The sequence below is a fragment of the Pimephales promelas genome, chromosome 20 (genome assembly GCF_988280905.1).
Source record: "Pimephales promelas chromosome 20, fPimPro1.hap1.1, whole genome shotgun sequence".
NCBI classification, from domain to species: Eukaryota; Metazoa; Chordata; class Actinopteri; order Cypriniformes; family Leuciscidae; genus Pimephales; species Pimephales promelas.
Genome location: NC_142788.1, coordinates 3,402,271 through 3,424,077, shown reverse-complemented (window position 1 = coordinate 3,424,077; position 21,807 = coordinate 3,402,271). Strand labels below are relative to the sequence as shown.

The 21,807-nt window shown below is 39.3% G+C and overlaps 1 protein-coding gene across 3 annotated transcripts in view; it reads right to left on the bottom strand.

Moving 5' to 3' along the window:
• Nucleotides 1-21,807, bottom strand: part of LOC120462654 (pleckstrin homology domain-containing family G member 1) — an 84,225-nt gene that overhangs the window by 6,710 nt on the left and 55,708 nt on the right. For 2 of the 3 annotated variants that reach the window (XM_089124213.1, XM_089124212.1), the window contains exons 5-16: nt 16,193-16,239; nt 11,730-11,880; nt 11,470-11,601; nt 5,441-5,623; nt 3,633-3,728; nt 2,781-2,867; nt 2,118-2,151; nt 1,933-2,019; nt 1,784-1,822; nt 1,655-1,677; nt 1,371-1,544; nt 23-142 (exon numbers count right to left, since the gene is read on the bottom strand). In XM_089124213.1, coding sequence (XP_088980339.1) covers nt 23-142; nt 1,371-1,544; nt 1,655-1,677; nt 1,784-1,822; nt 1,933-2,019; nt 2,118-2,151; nt 2,781-2,867; nt 3,633-3,728; nt 5,441-5,623; nt 11,470-11,601; nt 11,730-11,880; nt 16,193-16,239 — 1,173 coding nt within the window. The remainder of the gene's footprint in view (nt 1-22; nt 143-1,370; nt 1,545-1,654; nt 1,678-1,783; nt 1,823-1,932; nt 2,020-2,117; nt 2,152-2,780; nt 2,868-3,632; nt 3,729-5,440; nt 5,624-11,469; nt 11,602-11,729; nt 11,881-16,192; nt 16,240-21,807) is intronic. The other variant, XM_039651268.2, reaches the window with a different exon arrangement.

Below are 21,807 nucleotides of genomic sequence, written 5' to 3'. Positions count from 1 at the left end.
TCAAGTGTCACCATGTCCTTACCTGGAGGTCTGTATGAGTAAGGTTGCTGTTTCTCCACTGGTCAATGCTGTCCACCGACACTTGCTGGTTTAGTCGTTTCCGGCTACCCTTCCCTGGCACTCTCAACTTTCCCCCAGAGCTCTGGTTGTGCAAAATTTGTTTCATTACATTATCAAAATCATTTTTATATTTGACAATAAGAGTCTGCACTAAGATTGCAGGCACAATGCTAAGGCATTATCAGGACACTTCCATACAATTGCTTGGGCGGTTTCTAGATGTATTTTGTTCTCTAGATATGCTTTTGGTCTCTCAAGCAAGCACCACTAATTATCTAACAAACAATTGTACTTCTGAATTAGAAAACAGGCTAGGCCAGTAAGCTTAATATGGAGTCAAGTGCCTTGCACAATGGACAATGGTGGTGAGAAAAACTGAAAACTTGATTTCAGAGGCTGCATTTCTCATTATTATGTTAGCAGCTCAGATCCTACACCTTTAAATGAGTAGTTTACTTTTCAGAAAACTTTTGCTGATAATTTACTCACCCCCATGTCATCCGAGATGTCCATGTCTTTCTTTCTTCAGTCGAAAAGAAATAAAATGAAAACATTCCAGCTTGGTTTTGATGAAAATATTCCAGCATTTTTCTCCATATAATGCACTTCAATGGGAACCAAACAGTTCAAGGTATAAAAGACACTGTCAGTGCAAACTGCAAACTGTTCAAAGGGCTTTAACCGATTCTAGACGATGAATAAGGGTCTTATCAAGCGAAACGATCGCTCATTTAAAAAAATAAATAACAAAGTTTACGTTTTATAAGCTCAAATGCTCGCCTTGCTCTGTTCTGCGATGCAAGTTCGTGACTCTCCTGTTAGAACTCGTTCATCAAAATGTTCCGTTTCGTTCGTTGAATGAACCAAATGACTCGGAAAAAGATTCGTTCATTTCGATGAACAAGTTCGAACAGGAGAGTCACGAACGTGCATCACAGAACAGAGCAAGGCGATCATTTCGCTTGATGAGACCCTTATTCATCGTCTGGTGTCGTTTAAAGCCCTTTGAGCAGTTTGCAATGAAACTGTCTTTTTGACCTTGAACCATTTGGTTCCCATTGAAGTCCATTATATGGAGAAAAATCCTGGAATGTTTTCATCAAAAACCTTAATTTCTTTTCGACTGAAGAAAGAAAGACATGGACATCTTGGATGACATGGGGGTGAGTAAATTATCAGCAAAAGTTTTTTCAAAAGTGAACCAATTCTTTAACAAACTAGCATGTCCTTGTTTGCTGCTATTTAAACTGACCTCTTAGTAATTATTAATCGGGTGAAAATAAAAACATTCAATGCCAATTCAGACTTACCAAACCAGTATCATCCTCATCATCAGCATCCTGTAGATGTGGCTCTTCATCTACATCACTGTGGTCACCAGGGTCCAGAGATTCTTGTGATTCGCTGACAAGGCTGCGGGATCGGCCGATAGAACCCAAAGTGGCCACAGGGGACAGCAGACTGACTCCAAAACTAGAACTCTGTGAGGAGCAAATACATTTACAGTTTATTTTTTTTACTTGTTTAAGGTTTATCATTAGATTTGTATAATGGATCAATGCCTGCATGTTACAGTATGCGTGGGGTGTTTTACCTTCTGTATATCTGGACTGGATACTACAGCAACAGTAAGAAAGAGAGAAAGAAATAAAATCATAAAAACACATCAAAACATAATGTTTAAATGATTAAAACATTTACTTTTCAAACAAATGACACTTACTTATATGTTTGGAGTTTTTCAATAACTTAGATAAGGGCTCTGATGATGAGACAAAAAGACATGTACAGCAAGACAGACAGAGTAAATGAGTAAAAATGATGATCAATAAAAAAGTATGTTTGTTTGTTTATTCGTGCAGTGGGTCTCACCTGTCTTCCTGCGTACTCTCCGGGGCGAGGGACCCTCTTTAGTGTTCACTCTCTTGTCGTCAGAGTTGTAGTTGAAACTTGGGTGGTCTGAAAAAAGTTAAGAAAAGTGTATGAAATCCAGTCATTGGAAAGATGGATAAAATATAATATTGCAAAGTGCAATTTGAAGTTTAAATAAAACTTACTTGCGGTATCCATATCCAGAATGGCCTGCTTAGCCTGTGGAGAGACAGAAAGAAAACTGACTTCCTCAAATACTACATATTTATTTGTGTGTAGTATGTGTGATGGTTTTTGATGAAGTATCTTGAATTTATGCTAATTATAATTTTGAATTGAAACGCATGATTATGCAATAAATATGTTTTATAAATTAAACAATTAAAATAAGAAATATAAATTAAAAAAAACATGAAAGTGTTACAGTTATTTTATTACAGTAATATGTCACAATGCAAAACATCTAAATGGTCCTAAAAATAAAATCTTTTGATTTTGAGGCAAAATATGATTCAGACACATTTATATGTGATTTAGAAAAACAGTTCAAGACCTTAAAATTCATCAAATAATGATTATAGAGTACACCTAAATATGAGTAAACCGAAATTTGCATCTTTTCTCTGTGAAAATGTGAATTTTTGACAACTAAATGTCCTCTGGGTGGCGCTATGCCTTCACTTCTGTAAGTACAGAAACTTCTGCTTCACCTTCGAAGTTCTTTGTGAACTATATTTTATCATGACGTAGTTGAGTGTGAATAGCCAGATTTGGCCACAGCTGCCTAATCACTGAGCACATTGTACAGAAGTAGAGTTGGGACAAAATGTGTATGTGCATGTCCTAACCTTGGCCGGTATTTTGGCAGGATGGTTTTCAAGGATCAGTCGTTTTAGATGCAGGACCCACGTTCTCTTGTCCTGTTGAGACTTTGCCTGAAAATGGATGATTAGAGATATATCAGCACAATCTGCAAATTAAAATATTCAAATAATTTACTCACACACCTCTATAAGGCTACTGTGACCGAGTCATCCCGCAATCAAAGAACATCAACATCAATCAACAAAATCAAAGCAAACACTTTCATCAACTGGGTGGTGAACGTCAGCACAATCAGTAACTAACATACAGATGTGATCGACTGGAACGGGCTCTCACCGGTGACGCACTTGTACACACTTCATTTCAAAAGAAAGTAAACTCTCTGATTTTTCATTACAGTGGTGCGGTTGAACATAGTTTTCTCAATGTACTAATGACACAGGTGGATGGATGGTTTCATAACATCTTAGGGTTAAAGCTGAACATATGGTTAGGCATGTAGTAGCCCCTGAGATAACAGTGAGGCATCCAATCATTAGGAGACGCGGTGATTTACGGACAGTGGTTCAGTATACGGCACCATATTTATGACTACTCGGCTGACGTCCAACACACAGGTCAGATGTAACAGCACTGGCTTTAGGCGAGACTCGTACTGTCACACACACTTATGTCTGCGTGTATTCATACATGCTGAAGCTTGTAGGTGGGTGGGTGTGGTTTTACTAGGGTAGAGTTCAAGGCGATTGGCTATCCTTCAGAAGTCTGGCCTCATGCTAAACATTCCACTGTGTGTTTAACATAACCTGCTGATCTTTGGTTACATGGTGGTGTGTGTGTGTGTGTGTACGTCTGTGTGTAAATTAGAAAATTACCTGCACAGTGTGTTGAAGTTTGGGGTTCTTGTAGTGGAACACACTGAAGCTTAGCGGCTCTTTGGGAATGACTTCTACCAACATTAGGTTACAGCACTGCACAATTGTAGCGATGGGAATAAACATAGAATAGAGATTATAGTTACTTAGTGTTCCTATCATTTGATAAAACCATGACAACTTATGCACATTTCATTTACAAACAATAACTCAAAAGTGGTACCCTTAGGGTTACAATGGCCTTTCACTGGGGCGGCACCCTTGACGCAACACCTTTGTAACTTCTTCAGCCCCAAAGGGTGTATATTAATACTTTGGAGTAGTATTAGATTCCCAGTAAGGTAGTACTCTTATGGTACTACTATGAACCCTTTAAATAAGAAACAAAGCTGTCACTTTGAGGGTACACTCTCAGAAAAAAAGGTACAAAAGCTGTCACTGGGGCTGTACCTTTTCAAAAGGTACACTTTTGTACCCAAATGCTGCATATTGGTACCTTAGTGGTACATATTAGCACCTAAAATGGACATACTACCACCTAAAAAGGACATATTAGCTCATTGAATTGACATATTAGCACCTAAAAGGTACATATTAGCAACTAAAATCTACATATTAACACTTAAAATGTACATATTAGTACCTAAAATGCACATATTACCACCTAAAATTGATATATTAGCTCATGAAATTGACATATCCTGAAATGGACATATTAGCACCTAAAATGTACATATTAACACTTAAAATGTACATATTAGCACCCAAAATGTACATTTAACACCTAAAATGTACTTATTAGCTCATGAAATGGACAAAAGTTTACCTTTTGAAAAGGTACAGCCCCAGTGACAACTTTTGTACCTTTTTTTCTGAGAGTGTACAAGCTTGGAAATTTAAATAAACCCAGTTTATTTTTTGGAGCAGGTCAAAAGTGGTCAAATGGACACCATTGTGAGTGCTATCCGGAGCTGTTTACTGTAATAGCAACATGATGGCATATTTGTGCCTTCGGATTTTCCACTATACTTTATATGCACAGAATGTCACTTGTCTTTGCCAAGGATACAGTGCAAGAGATGCAAAGAATGCTAGCTGAAGGTCCTATTTCAGAGACAATCTCAACTTGAACATTCTCATTTGCAGTTTACTTGAATGAATGAGTTATTTATATAGCACATTTCCTATGTACTACTGTGCACCCAAAGCATTTTACAATCAGCACTTTACACTTTACAAATTCCCTGTTCTATTGTGCTACACCAGTGTGGATGAAGCGATGGCAGGCACACCAGATAGGTGGAGAGGAGAGAAAGTGATCGGGCCAATTCAGTGGATGGGGATTATTAGGAGGCCATGATTGACACCGGGGTTACACCCCTACTCTTTACGAGAAGTGCAATGACCACGTTGAGTCAGGACCTAGGTTTAACATCTCATTTGAAGGATACTTGTGAGAGTTCATTTGGATTCCTTTTTTACCAATCCTGAACAGTGCAAGGGTTCATTTGAACCCAATTACACTATACCGCCTTTTGAAGTGGACTCAGGGGCAGTTTGTTTGGCAACAGCCAAGCCTGGAAAAACATTTTCACACCAAACAAACCTTGTCATTTCTACTGTGAAAGTGCCCTTAAGGACAATAGCTAACAAGTTGGTCAAACTTGTTAATCAGCTGGGCTACCGGCCGGTGAGGACAAGGCTGACCTGGTAGAGCACCTTGGCTAAGTCTAACCACCAACAAAAAGAAAGCTACTGTGACCTGAAAAACAGCTTGACCTCCCTGGGGTATTTATATGGGCTCTCACCAGGATGTGGGCCTTGTAGGTGTAAGTCTCCTCGCGTTTCTTGGTGATCAGCAAAAGTTTGTCGAACAGGAAGAGCGTTCTCTCATTCTTCGCTCTCTGGATGCGGAATGTTCCCTCGAGAACCAGCTCGCCATAGCTAATCAGATCAGGTCCCTTCCAGTTAGTCAACAAACTCTGAATCTCCTGAGAGAGAGAGAGAGAGAGAGAGAGAGAGAGAGAGAGCAGAAGAGGAGGAGTGTTACTTTCCACGTACATGACTTTAGCCGACAGGCAAGTTGGGAATGACGTCTATGTCTGATGAGTCTCAAACAGAATGTTTTATTATCTGTTACCACATACCCATAAAAAGTGTGAACCCTGCAGCAAAAAAACAATTTAAGGTAGCTGGTAGTAGGTTTTAACTGATCCATGCTGATCATTTATTGCCTTAATGTTTGATCAACTGGACTAGTATCTAGTGACCTTGTGTGGTTCTAATATTGTAGAGTGTCCAATCCTGCTTCAGAAGGGCCACTTTCCCACCGAGTTTAGGTCCAACCTGCTCTAACACATCTGCCTGGACGTTTCCTAATTTGACCTTGATTAGCTGGTTTAGGTGTGTTTAATGAAGGTTAACCCCTAAGGAAGATTGCCCTCAGGGGTAGAGTAGGACACCCTGTTCTACACCAGCTTGTGCAAGTAAATAACAGCTACCACGTTCCAAACAACTGCATGACTCCCAAGTGATTTAGTACTCAAGTCTAGTCTCAGACTCGAGACCAGTCTCGAGACCGATTTCTGCTTTCTCGGACTCGTCTTGGACTTGTTCCTTCAAAGACTCGGTCTTGACTCGGACTCAACCCTTCAAAGACTCGGTCTTGACTCGGACTTGGCATAGATGGTCTCGTTCCCATCACTGATGACGGCTCTAAACAATTCCCAATCTAGCTTAGTCTGTAGGCCTAACTGTTGATTATAAACTGGGGTGATATTATATCATGAATATCAAAACTGAAATGTCGGGACAAAATCTCGACTCGGACTTGCTTCCTCAAAGACTTGGTCTTGACTCGGACTCGACTGTACTTGAAATTCAATGGACTCTGTCTCAACTGGGATTCGACCCTTCAAAGACTCGGTCTTGACGCGGACTCGACTGTATTTTAAAACCAACGGACCCGGTCTTGACTTAGACTCGACCCTTCAAAGACTCGGTCTTGACGTGGACTCGACTGTACTTTAAAACCAACGGACTCGGTCTTGACTTAGACTCGACCCTTCTAAGACTCGGTCTTGACGCGGACTCGACTGTATTCTAAAACCAACGGACTCGGTCTTGACTTAGACTCGACCCTTCAAAGACTCGGTCTTGACTCGGACTCGACTGTATTTTAAAACCAACGGACTCGGTCTTGACTCGGACTCAACCCTTCAAAGACTCGGTCTTGACTCGGACTCGGCATAGATGGTCTCGTTCCCATCACTGACGACGGCTCTAAACAATTCCCAATCTAGCTTAGTCTGTAGGCCTAACTGTTGATTATAAACTGGGGTGATATTAAATCATGAATATCAAAACTGAAATGTGGGGACAAAATCTCGACTCGGATTTGCTTCCTCAAAGACTTGGTCTTGACTCGGACTCGACTGTATTTGAAAATCAACGGACTCGGTCTCGACTCGGATTCGACCCTTCTAAGACTTGGTCTTGACTCGGACTCGACTGTATTTTAAAACCAACGGACTCGGTCTTGACTTGGACTCGACCCTTCTAAGACTCGGTCTTGACTCGGACTCGACTGTATTTTAAAACAAACAGACTCGGTCTTGACTCGGACTCGACTGTATTTTAAAACAAACAGACTCGGTCTTGACTCAGACTCGACCCTTCAAAGACTCGGTCTTGACTCGGACTCAACCCTTCAAAGACTCGGTCTTGACTCGGACTCGGCATAGATGGTCTCGTTCGCATCACTGACAACGGCTCTAAACAATTCCCAATCTAGCTTAGTCTGTAGGCCTAACTGTTGATTATAAACTGGGGTGATATTAAATCATGTATATCAAAACTGAAATGTGGGGACAAAATCTCGACTCGGATTTGCTTCCTCAAAGACTTGGTCTTGACTCGGACTCGACTGTATTTGAAAATCAATGGACTCTGTCTCGACTCGGATTCGACCTTTCAAAGACTCGGTTTTGACTCGGACTCGACTGAATTTTAAAACCAACAAACTTTGTCTTGACTCGGACTTTGACCCTTCAAAGACTGTCTCGACTCGGATTCGACCCTTCAAAGACTCGGTCTTGACTCGGACTCGACTGTATTTTAAAACCAACGGAGTCGGTCTTGACTCGGACTCGACCCATCAAAGACTCTGTCTCGACTTGGACTCGACCCTTCTAAGACTCGGTCTTGACTCGGACTTGACCTTTCAAAGACTCGGTCTTGACTCGGACTCGACTGTATTTAAAAACCAACAAACTTTGTCTTGACTCGGACTTCGACCCTTCAAAGACTCTGTCTCGACTCGGATTCTACCCTTCAAAGACTCGGTCTTGACTTGGAGTCGACTGTATTTTAAAACCAATGGACTCGGTCTTGACTTGGACTCGAATCTTCAAAGACTCGGTCTTGACTCGGACTCGACTGTATTTTAAAACAAACAGACTCGGTCTTGACTCGGACTCGACTGTATTTTAAAACAAACAGACTCGGTCTTGACTCAGACTCGACCCTTCAAAGACTCGGTCTTGACTCGGACTCAACCCTTCAAAGACTCGGTCTTGACTCGGACTCGGCATAGATGGTCTCGTTCGCATCACTGACAACGGCTCTAAACAATTCCCAATCTAGCTTAGTCTGTAGGCCTAACTGTTGATTATAAACTGGGGTGATATTAAATCATGTATATCAAAACTGAAATGTGGGGACAAAATCTCGACTCGGATTTGCTTCCTCAAAGACTTGGTCTTGACTCGGACTCGACTGTATTTGAAAATCAATGGACTCTGTCTCGACTCGGATTCGACCTTTCAAAGACTCGGTTTTGACTCGGACTCGACTGAATTTTAAAACCAACAAACTTTGTCTTGACTCGGACTTTGACCCTTCAAAGACTGTCTCGACTCGGATTCGACCCTTCAAAGACTCGGTCTTGACTCGGACTCGACTGTATTTTAAAACCAACGGAGTCGGTCTTGACTCGGACTCGACCCATCAAAGACTCTGTCTCGACTTGGACTCGACCCTTCTAAGACTCGGTCTTGACTCGGACTTGACCTTTCAAAGACTCGGTCTTGACTCGGACTCGACTGTATTTAAAAACCAACAAACTTTGTCTTGACTCGGACTTCGACCCTTCAAAGACTCTGTCTCGACTCGGATTCTACCCTTCAAAGACTCGGTCTTGACTTGGAGTCGACTGTATTTTAAAACCAATGGACTCGGTCTTGACTTGGACTCGAATCTTCAAAGACTCGGTCTTGACTCGGACTCGACTGTATTTTAAAACAAACAGACTCGTTCTTGACTCAGACTCGACCCTTCAAAGACTCGGTCTTGACTCAGACTCTGCATAGATGGTTTCGTTCCCATCACTGACGACGGCTCTAAACAATTCTCAATCTAGCTTAGTCTGTAGGCCTAACTGTTGATTATAAACTGGGGTGATATTATATCATGAATATCAAAACTGAAATGTGGGGACAAAATCTCGACTCGGATTTGCTTCCTAGAAGACTTGGTCTTGACTCGGACTCGACTGAATTTGAAAATCAACGGACTCTATCTCGACTCGGATTCGACCCTTCAAAGACTCGGTCTTGACTCGGACTCGGCATAGATGGTCTCGTTCCCATCACTGACGACGGCTCTAAACAATTCCCAATCTAGCTTAGTCTGTAGGCCTAACTGTTGATTATAAACTGGGGTGATATTAAATCATGAATATCAAAACTGAAATGTGGGGACAAAATCTCGACTCGGATTTGCTTCCTCAAAGACTTGGTCTTGACTCGGACTCGACTGTATTTGAAAATCAACGGACTCTGTCTCGACTCGGATTCGACCCTTCAAAGACTCGGTCTTGACTCGGACTCGACTGTATTTTAAAACCAACGGACTCGGTCTTGACTTGGACTCGACCCTTCTAAGACTCGGTCTTGACTCGGACTCGACTGTATTTTAAAACAAACAGACTCGTTCTTGACTCAGACTCGACCCTTCAAAGACTCGGTCTTGACTCGGACTCAACCCTTCAAAGACTCGGTCTTGACTCGGACTCGGCATAGATGGTCTCGTTCGCATCACTGACAACGGCTCTAAACAATTCCCAATCTAGCTTAGTCTGTAGGCCTAACTGTTGATTATAAACTGGGGTGATATTAAATCATGTATATCAAAACTGAAATGTGGGGAGTCGGGGACAAAATCTCAACTCGGATTTGCTTCCTCAAAGACTTGGTCTTGACTCGGACTCGACTGTATTTGAAAATCAACGGACTCTGTCTCGACTCGGATTCGACCTTTCAAAGACTCGGTCTTGACTCAGACTCGACTAAATTTTAAAACCAACAAACTTTGTCTTGACTCGGACTTTGACCCTTCAAAGACTCTGTCTCGACTCGGATTCGACTCGGATTCGACCCTTCAAAGACTCGGTCTTGACTCGGACTCGACTGTATTTTAAAACCAACGGAGTCGGTCTTGACTCGGACTCGACCCATCAAAGACTCTGTCTCGACTTGGACTCGACCCTTCTAAGACTCGGTCTTGACTCGGACTTGACCTTTCAAAGACTCAGTCTTGACTCGGACTCGACTGTATTTAAAAACCAACAAACTTTGTCTTGACTCGGACTTCGACCCTTTAAAGACTCTGTCTCGACTCGGATTCTACCCTTCAAAGACTCGGTCTTGACTTGGAGTCGACTGTATTTAAAAACCAATGGACTCGGTCTTGACTTGGACTCGAATCTTCAAAGACTCGGTCTTGACTCGGACTCGACTGTATTTTAAAACAAATGGACTCGGCCTTGACTCGGACTCGACCCTTCAAAGACTCGGTCTTGACTCAGACTCTGCATAGATGGTTTCGCTCCCATCACTGACGACGGCTCTAAACAATTCTCAATCTAGCTTAGTCTGTAGGCCTAACTGTTGATTATAAACTGGGGTGATATTATATCATGAATATCAAAACTGAAATGTGGGGACAAAATCTCGACTCGGATTTGCTTCCTAGAAGACTTGGTCTTGACTCGGACTCGACTGTATTTGAAAATCAACGGACTCTATCTCGACTCGGATTCGACCCTTCAAAGACTCGGTCTTGACTCGGACTCGACTGTATTTTAAAACCAACGGACTCAGTCTTGACTCAGACTCGACCCTTCAAAGACTCGGTCTTGACTCGGATTCGACCCTTCAAAGTCTCGGTCTTGACTCAGACTCGACTGTATTTTAAAACCAACGGACTCAGTCTTGACTCGGACTCGACCCTTCAAAGACTCGGTCTTGACTCGGACTCAACCCTTCAAAGACTCGGTCTTGACTCGGACTCGACTGTATTTTAAAACCAAAAGACTTTGTCTTGACTCGGACTTCGACCCTTCAAAGACTCTGTCTCGACTCGGATTCGACCCTTCAAAGACTCGGTCTTGACTCGAACTCGACTGTATTTTAAAACCAACAGACTTTGTCTTGACTCGGACTTCGACCCTTCAAAGACTCTGTCTCGACTCGGATTCGACCCTTCAAAGACTCGGTCTTGACTCGGACTCGACTGTATTTTAAAACCAACGGACTCGGTCTCGACCCGGAATCGACCCCTCAAAGACTCGGTCTTGACCCGGACTTGGCATAGGCGGTCTCGTCCCCATCACTATGACTCCCTGTCTGTTTCTAGGGCTAAGTTTCTCAAATGCATCACAGGCCAAAATAGATGTTACAAACTCTTGGCACCAAAGTTTTCTACAATCTATTTACGTTTATAGTACTGTTGAAAAATGCAGTCTGTGTGTATAAGAGTGTGTGTAGGGTACACAAACCTGCAGCCTCACTGCATGCTCGTGTTTTCTCTTCATGTCATTGATGTGCCAGGCCACCCTCTGCATGGTGTCGATTGCCTCCTGGATAACGTCATACATCTCTGAATCCTTCTCCAGATGAGTGGCGATCTCCTGCAAGACCCCAGTACACCTCTGACCTCGGATCATTGCCGTGACCATCTCTATGTGTGTGTCTTTATGTACAGGTGAACTACGGTCTTTGTGTGTAAAAGAAGATGGTTCTGTGTGTGTGTACTTACATGCAGTAGTAGATGGTACTTTAGGATCCTCTGGACAGGTTTAAGCAGGTAGGAGCCGAGAGGAAGGGAGTGTTTAAGACTCTCCTGGCGCTCTCGCAGAAACTTTGCCACCGTTTTGTTCCGCATGCACTCTGTTAAGACAGCAACGGACCTGCAGATGCATACAAAAACAATGCCAATAAAAATCTACTCACAGACTTGCACAATATTAACAGATCAAACATATATTGTTAATTATATATCCCTGTCAACCAAAAAATTACACATGCAATGGTCAACTTTTGAGCAATTTGTGTTTTGGTGATGTTTTTTTTATTTTTATTTTTATGTATGAAGTGAGTTCTGCTCACGTTCACACAGAGGTTCTAGTAAAATAACCATATGTGTAGGTTACGACATGAACGGGATATGTCAATTGTGTATCAATTCCCACAGCCTCAGTGTCACAATGTCCAGTTTAAAAAACTGTATATTATCATTTAGAACCCAACAAACTTTTGTGAAACTTTTTGCTTGAAATGTGCGTATCTTACACTTGGTTGGATGCTCTCAAATTCATTTACATTCAGATATTTTCAAAAGTGGTTTAAAAATATAGTTCACCTAATAATGGAAATTTGGTCAACATTTATCACCCTCATGTTGTTGGAACCCCCCCACCCCCCATACAATACATTCAATGTAGCCTATGTTGTTTTGGACTGAAATTCATGTTATGGAACAAAAACAGTTGAATCATTCCTCAAAATATGTTTCTTTTTATTTTTTTATGTGTTCCATGGAAGACAATTGGGACAATATGACGATGAGTAACTGATCACAGAAGTTTTGGTTGGTCCAAATTTTTTTTACAGCATATTACTGTAAAAATAAACAAACACACACATGCACACACAGGCACACACACAACAAAAACACATCTGTGCACGGTTGAGAGAGTAAGGTCGGGCCCTTCTGTTAAAACACAGATTTTACAGTTTATTGGGTCTGCTGCCACGCCTCACAAAGCACTGGGACAGATAGACATGTGTGTGTGTGTGTGTGTGTGTGTGTGTGTGTGTGTGCGCGCGCACATTCCAGTGTCCTGTGCACAGACATCACATTGTCCCAATGGGAAATATGACCCAAGTATCACTGAGATACAGCTATTGCTTTCAGGAGTGTTACTGTATGTGTGTGTGTGCGTGTGTGTGTGTGTGAGAGAGAGAGAGAGAGAGAGAGAGAGAGAGAGAGATATGAGTGCCATATGACCTTGGTTAGGGTCAACAGCTGTGTGAGGGTGTGGAGAGAGGGTCTCCATGGCCCAGAATCTATTCATACACACACACACACACACCTTGCAGCATCTGATGAAACTACTACTGAGTCATGTCACTTTTAATTTTCTCTTATCATCAAAATTAGGGCCCATGACAGCACGTGCTGCCCCAGTGTGTGTGTGTGTGTGTGTGTGTGTGTGTGTGTGTGCGCGCGCGCGCGCACGCATCCGTGTGTAAGATAAAGAATTTAAAGAAAAGTAGGTGTGTGTAACATTTTTCTATGGAAAGGTGTTGTATATCAATACTTTTGTTGAACTTTGTCATATTCAAGGCACATGAATTGATTCAAATCCCTGCACACATACATGCACCCAAAGGCAAATATATTTGACACATATTCACATTAATCTGACCTTCAATGAAGGCCTCAACACTGTTCAGCTACAAAAACAGTGACTTTTTATATTTTCATCTCTGATTCTCACTCGCTCACGTTTTAACACACCAAAACAAATGTTTGTAAAGTTGACCCAAAGCAATGCTACACTATTTTCAAATGAACTTATCTCACAGCAGCATGCTTATATTAGTATGTAATAATAATAGGGCTGTGCAAAAATCAATTGCGATTAATCGCATCCAAAATAAAAGTCTGTGTTTACATAATTTATTTGTGTGTGCTGTATATAATTATTTTGTATATATAAATACCTATGCATGCATGTATATATTTAAGAATTATTTGCGCTTAAATTCTGTATATATAAAAATACATAATCTATATTATATAAATATAAATATTTTATATATGAATAACACATTTTCTTTAATATATACATGCATGTGTGTGTATTTATATATACAAAATAATTGTTAAAAAATATTCCATGTGCCTACAGCGGCTCAATTATAAGTTTATCAAGCGACGAGACTACTTTTTGTGCGAAAAAAACATAAATAACGACTTTATTCCACTATTCCCTTCCTTATGGGCGCATGCGCGAGAACTGAGACGAGGACGTTCTCATTCGTCTACTTCTTGTTACCGGCTGCTCACCGCTAGTATTACCGCCACCTACCGTATAAGATGATGTGCTGATATAGCTGGAAGCGCAAAACTTTCTGTTTACAAGCAGAGGAAGATGCGCGCTGTACATACGCTTTTCAATTTGCGTATTTTCCGCACTATAAGGTGCACTTAAAAGCCTTTAATCTTCTCAAAAAACGACAGTGTTCCTTATAATCCGGAGCGCCTTATATATGGATCATCATTTTATACGGTAGGGGGCGGTAAAACTCCTAAGCGGTGAGCAGCCGGTAACAAGAAGTAGACGAATGAGAACGTCCTCGTCTCAGTTCTCGCGCATGCGCCCATAAGGAAGTAATGGAATAGTGGAATAAAGTCGTTATTTCATGTTTTTTTCGCACAAAAAGTAGTCTTGTCGCTTGATAAACTTATAATTAAGCCGCTGTAGGCACATGGAATATTTAAACATTTTCTTTAATGACTTTATGGGCCGTCAAAAGCCAGTCCCTTAGGCCGGCTATGTAGGACTGATCCAGCTCTCAGATTCAATCAAAAATATCTTTATTTGTGTCCCGAAGATGAACGAAGGTCTTACGGGGTTGGAACAGCATGGGGGTGAGTAATTAATGACTTAATTTTCATTTTTGGGTGAACTAACCCTTTAAGGTTGAGCCACTGTAGTCACTTGGACTATTTTAACAATGTTTTTGATAACTTTTCTGGGTCGGCAAGTTTCAATTCCTCAAGAAGCCTATGGAGGAGTGATCCAGCTCTCAGATTTCATCAAAAATATCTTAATTTGTGTTCCGAAGATGAACGAAAGTCTTACAGGTTTGAACAACATGAGTGTGAGAAATAATTACTGACTGAATTTTCATTTTTGGATGAACTATCCCTTTAACTTCCAGGAAGGCGGGTCCTCTGTTGAAGTTTAAAACTATTAGATCTGCCCAGAGTCACTCTGGATCTGCCGTAACCAATCGCTAATGCTCGGGCGTGACGTATGACGACTTCACCTCAGCGTCATCGTTCTCAGCCACTCCCTCTGTTTGCTGATTGGACCGGTAAAAAAAATTGGCCGAAGAAAACCCAAGAATACACAACACACCCAGACGTAGAACTGAAGGAAAATGAAAATTGAGCGGAAGTACGTGGCAGGGCGGAGCCAGGCTAGTGATCGAGTCCATCAACACCCACAAGCTTCACAGTCCTATAACTCGTCCTGGGTCGACATTTCATTCATTAGGCGGTTTTGATTTAAATGCTGTTTAATATTGATGATCGTGTCTATTTACAGATGCATATGATTCCATATGCCATCGCTTGTTCCTGTTTCTTCTTCACCTGTGTTTCGGTTCTCCTTCAGAAGATGTGTAACAGCGCCCCCTACCGTATAACAGTGAAATCACGGAAAGCCGGAAATTTCTTTTAATGGCGGATTTGGAAAACGCATTGTTGGAGATGCGAAACTGTAATCACTTTGTTGCGCATCTGTTGTGTGAACTATAAAAAGCGATATATTATTTTATAAATAATTTTATATTATTTATATTTTATATTATATTGGGGCCTTTATGAATGTTGACCCCGACTATATTTTCGGGAACCAGTGAATCGTTCAACTACACTCTAAAAAATGCTGGGTTGTTTAAACCCAACTTTGGGTCAAATATGGACTCAAATATGGACCCGTTGGGTTAAATTTTTACATTACATTTTTAACCCAACATTTCGGGTTTGTCCATATTTGACCCAAAATTGGGTTAAAACAACCCAGCATTTTTTAGAGTGTATGATGGTTATGATCATATAGTTGGCTAACTATGCTTTTGGTAAGCACACCCCTGTTCATCTTGGTGACCATCATAATTGTAGTCTTCATCTTATCTTTAGGGGTAAAATAAGTGCAAAAGGTTACTTTTAAATGTAATTAACAAAGGGGCAGATTGGACAGATGATAGAGAGAGACAGTCAGACTGGGGGTTTCCCATGGGGTGAACATATAGAAACAGACTCCAGTGCTGTTATACACAACATATAATATGACCACACACTCTCACATGTCTCACATTCCACACACACACACATGCATCTGAGACAGACTTATAAAGCTCTACATTGACACACAAACCAAAGGAAGTGAACAACAACCACAAACCGCAGGACATATTTCTTACCTTGGATAATTTGTGCAGTACTGTGTGTATATGTGGAAGTCTTCACTCTGAAAGACAAGAAGGAAATTAGGGTTAGTTACCAAGGAAAATGACTACAAGCATGTTAAATAATACCTTAAGGAAAAATAACGCAGAAAGGGTTGTGTGATGGTGAAGGGACAAGCAACACGCCTCATTTTAAATGATTTAATGGGTTAGTTCACCCAAAAATAAATATTCTGTCATCATTTACTCACCCGCATGTACTTAAGTGCGTCAAAAAGCACTCTAAAGTTCGAGTGCTAAAGTAAAAAAAATAATGTAATTTACATGAAAAAGTTAGTTCAGGCACTTAATTCTTAATTACTTACTTAATTCAAGCGAATAGAAATGAAAGTGTAAATATCAACTCAATAAAATGAAGTAAAATTTACTCAACTTTTCTGATACTGGGGTTCCCATAATGCACTGGACCTTGAATAATTAATTAGGTTCATTTTTCACTGGTTTCCAGCTGTATTTACACTGTTTTATCACTGATTTTTGTTGTCAGTATTAGTAACTTGCCATTTTTTGACATTTTGAGTAAATGTTTTGCTCAAAATGACACATTCAAACACAAAAACGACCCATCAAATGTTTCCACCATTGTCTACCAAGTATTGAGGTCTTTACATTCACATGACGTTTAACATCTGACATGATGTAATATAAATGACTTAGATGAGTAAATCACATACTATAAATGACTAATGAAATTCAATATTATAGTTTTAGTGAAATGTAATGCAAAGGAAATTTCAACTAAATCGATACTAATCAACATTTTACTAGCCAAGTTAAAATCACTTATTTTCTGTAAAGTTTACTTAATTCCATATTCCAAGTAAATTTAACTTAAAGATTTCTAATTAAAGGTACTGATAAACATGTTTAGATTTTTACTTGGCAAATCTTTGTAAATTTACTAGCATTTTCTGAGTGAAAAAAAGTTGCCTAGCTTTTTTCAAGTAAATCCTACTCCATTTTGTTTTAAACACTTTACAATAAGGTTCATTAGTTAACATTAGTTAACTACATTAGTTAACATGTACAATATGTGAACAATACTTATTCAGCATTTATTAATCTTAGTTAATATTAATTCCAACATTTACTAATACATCATTAAAATCAAAGGTTGTATTAGTTAACATTAGTTAATGGACTGTGAACTAACATGAACGCACAATGAACAGCTGTATTTGTGTTAACTAACATTAACAAAGATTAATAAACACTGTAACTAATGCATTGCTCATCGTTAGTTCATGTTAGTTAATGCTTTTACTAATGTTAACTAATGAACCTTATTGTAAAGTGTTAGTTGCAATTAAGTGTCCCAAGTCATTACATGCTGTTCGTACTTAAATATATTCTTTTAAATTATTGTATCACTCTTAGAAAAAAGGGTTCATTTGGGTTCTATATATGATGCATAGGGTTCTCTAAAAAAGGTTCTATAAATGACAAGAAAGAATCCTTTTGGCACAAAGGTTCTTTATAGGCTATTATTCATTCATATATTACATTATTCTGCAACATTTTGTAGTTGTAATTATATTATTGTTTATTAAACTGTTGTAGTAACTTAATATCACATTTTAATCATGCTGATTTTTGGAGGAGAAAAACTGAAATGGCACTCTTCATGTGATATTGATTAATTACATAAAATTATATAAATATATATATATTTTCACATGCATTCATAAATACATTTTATTGTCAATAATATGACATATTTAATCCGGAAAGGACTAAAAAAAATTATGATGAATGAACCCAACAGGTTCCATATAGAACCTTATTCCTGGTTACAAAGAACGCTAAAGTGTTCTTATTATTGAACCCTTAAAAAGAGTTCTGGATAGAACCTTTTAGGGGTTCCAAATCCGCAGCGCTGATAGAACATTTTAAGGTTCCATATAGAACCTTTTCTTCAAGTGTACTTTTCATTAATGTATCCTAAAGTGTACTTTTTTCCACAAGGGTATCGACATTTAGATGGCTGTCTGTTTGTGCACATTAGCTTGCTTGCTCTGAAAGGTCACATCAGGATGGTGCGGCAGCGGCACACACACACACACACACACGGCGGTCGCGGTGACTGTAATAAGAGTCCTGATGTTCTGTTTACAGTAATGCTAGATGTGAGCGTGCTCTGATTAAATCTCTCTCTTCTCCTCCTTCATCTGGAGTCTTTCGCTCTCTCATTCTGCCTATATGAACATCAAAGAACTGGGAAAAGTACAGAGAGTCTGAGTATCAAAGAGCCGTTTATCCTCTTCCTCTAATATCCCGTCTCTCGCCGCCCCCGCCAGCTTTCACATCTGCCCTCTCTCTCTCCGTACACACACACACACACACACACACACACACACAGGTAGCTTTAATAGTGAATGTGTCCTTGCATAAAAGCTGTGACCCAAGTGGAAGGTTCTCTATGGGAAAATGTCTAAATTCTCCTGTTTTCTAAAGTCTGGAACCACAAGATGTGCTCACTGTTTGATAATCCTAGTTGTCTTCAAGTCATACACGTGTGCTAGTACACAATGGCGCCACCAGGGGGTGGCCAGGGGTGGCCATGGCCACCCCTGGCCGACTCCTGGCCACCCCAATGGCCACCCCAATGGCCAGTATTAATTTTTGTAGCATCAGTTATGCATTTTATAAATAAGTCAAAAATATTCTTAAGTAAAAGAAGACGGGGAATTATGTGTCGTGACGTGCTTTTTAAGTGCCAAATGGTACACTGTTACAGCAGCTTTTAGGTGTGTTTTTGCCGTTTGGACAGGCAGGGATGCAAACAGCGCGCTTTTCGGCGCCTCCCGCTTTTTTCACGTCAGTTTGGGTGACAAAGTCATCTGAAGTCATTCCATAGCTTAATGTGAGGGACAGAAGTATATTTACATCATTAAAGTATAAACTCGTTTTCCCTCCTCTGCGGCTGTCATCATTCTCCATTCATATTCAAACAGCACGCGCGCCTCTTGGATGCACGGTAAAACTCTCTCCAATATGATATATTGACATTATAAATGCATGATCTGTAGATAAAAGTCTGTATATTCGCATAAAATTACTTTATTTTCTTGGAGTTTGTTGCTGTTTTTAAACGACTCACTACCGTGTTCTGTTAGATCACACATACATATCACAAGGATTATGAATCGGCATCAAACGCACAATAACTGTGAAACAAAGGAACAAATCGCACTAGGATTTGTGCGCTCAACATTTCTTCGATTTGTGACATGAGCTTTTAAATGCACACTTATGAAGCGCAGTGATGCTGCACACTGTGACTCCATGTTGCTTTGAGCACATCATTCTGCACCCGCGATGCGCATACACGCTGTGTGCATTTGCGCACAGAAATATTATTAAAAGCCAATATATTTTGTTATACCTAGCCTGCTCAATACATTTTAAATAAGCATAATTTAATTGTATATAATTTATTTGTAGTTTAGGCTATGCACTTCTGAATTCTTGACATTAATATATAAATATAAAATTGTGACATGATTGCCTGATTGAATTTTAAAAGAGAACTAATAGTAATTTGTTTTTATTAACATATTTAGATTTTATAAAATTACTGTGCAGATTTTTTCAAGAATTACTTTTTGCTGCTGATGTATACACTCATTAAGTGTATTCAAAATTCATAATACATTTATGTAATATTTAAAGGTGTTAACTGTAATCTTACACTGCAAACTAATAACTTAAAAATGATTAAATTCATCACAATTATGTAAGTATCTGGGAATTTGCTGTGGGGCAAGGACCCTTATATCATATAATATATATCATTATATACAATGTAATATATATGGGCCCTACTAATATCATTAGTAACATTAAATATTACACAATAAACCAAAGTATATCAGTAGGAGTTTCCTTAAGTCTTTCTGACAGTTTTCTACAGGCTGGTTTATTACAACAGTAGAAAACAATTCTGAAATTATGGTTTATACTGTAGTTTTGGTGTGCCACCCCAAGATTTTAACTGGCCCCATCTGGCCACCCCTACGAAAAATTTCTGGAGGTGCCACTGCTAGTACAATATCAATATTAATGGTCAGCTTAGTTTCGACATCATGCATTTTTGTGTCACTGCATTGACCATCAGCATCCAGGACCAGAACAATATCTGTTGCTTTAGGGTTTATATGCTTCTGCCAAACAGCAGGTGGAGGATCCTGTTCTCAGAGAAACACACGTTTGAGAGAGTCAGCGTTTGTCCTTAACACACACAGAGAGAGAGAGAAAGGACAGTGTTCTCAAGGAAGCTTTGATAGGAATCAGATGTAATAAAACCCCTCACTTTTACTGGAATCCTGAAGCTCCTTTGTGATATCAATACCACAGAACTGAGTAATGCCTTTAAACACACACACGCACACACACACACACACACACACACACACACACACGGTTGGGAGTATTTGCTGATGATGACTCACCTTTATCAAGAGGACTGACCAATAAGCACAAGCCAAGCTTTTTTTTTTAAACCCTTGTATGGTGTTCGGGTCTGTTGGACCCGTTTTCATTTTTTTTTTTTTTTCAAAAGAAAAATGATTCGATTAATTATTTTTTCAAACTCAGACTCATTGGCATTGGCTCATTTTATGTGAAGAATATATATCAGAACACATTTTCAATAAAAACACACTGTACCACTGTATTGATTTTGTGGAATATAGCCTGATTGTATAAAGTTTCAGTTATCCGTTTCATTGTATTATGAGTTACTTCCTGATCATGATGGTGAAAATATAATAGGCTACTTGAAACTTATGGGCATTTTAATGTATAACAGTTTAATAATTTTAGCTAAGCAGTTTATACATGTAGATTTACGAAGGTAAGACCTTTGTTTTTTGGTTTTTATGAAGGAGTTAACTTTGTATAATAAAGCTTTGAAAGATATAAAACAAGACAAGCATTGGAGGTTTTCAAAATTATACACAATTCGATAACTGATTAGACCTCTGTGACATTTTATGTTCTTTTTATTTATTTATTGTGTTTACAAAAATCTTAAATTGTTTTGATATTGAAGATATGTATTTGTAAGATGATTTTGATTGTTTAATAAAAAAAAACGCATGTTTTTTTTTATAAAATATACTTTATTCCACAAGAACATGTGCTGCATGCATTTTTTTGGGTGTAAAATAATATATATATATATATATATATATATATATATTGTTTTTTATTTATTTATTTTTTTTTTATTTTTGTTTGTGGTTCTGTATGTATTTGTTTGTCCAATATGTATAATTGTTGTAGTTTTTTTGTTTATTTGATTGGTGTTCTTTTGTAATGGCTGTGATGTCTTCGAAAACGAGATGTTGCATCTCAAGGGGTTTATCCTAATCAAATAAATTTACTTAATATCCATCCATCCCAGACGAGACTCTTGCAGGTAAAAAAGTAATAATCATGTTGTAGCATCAAAAAATATCTAATGAGTCATATCACAGTAAAATTTTCCAAGTATTGATTTTAGATTGGGAGCAAATTCTGATTAATCCTCTGTCCAGTAAATTGGACATCATGCGTGCTTTCGCCCA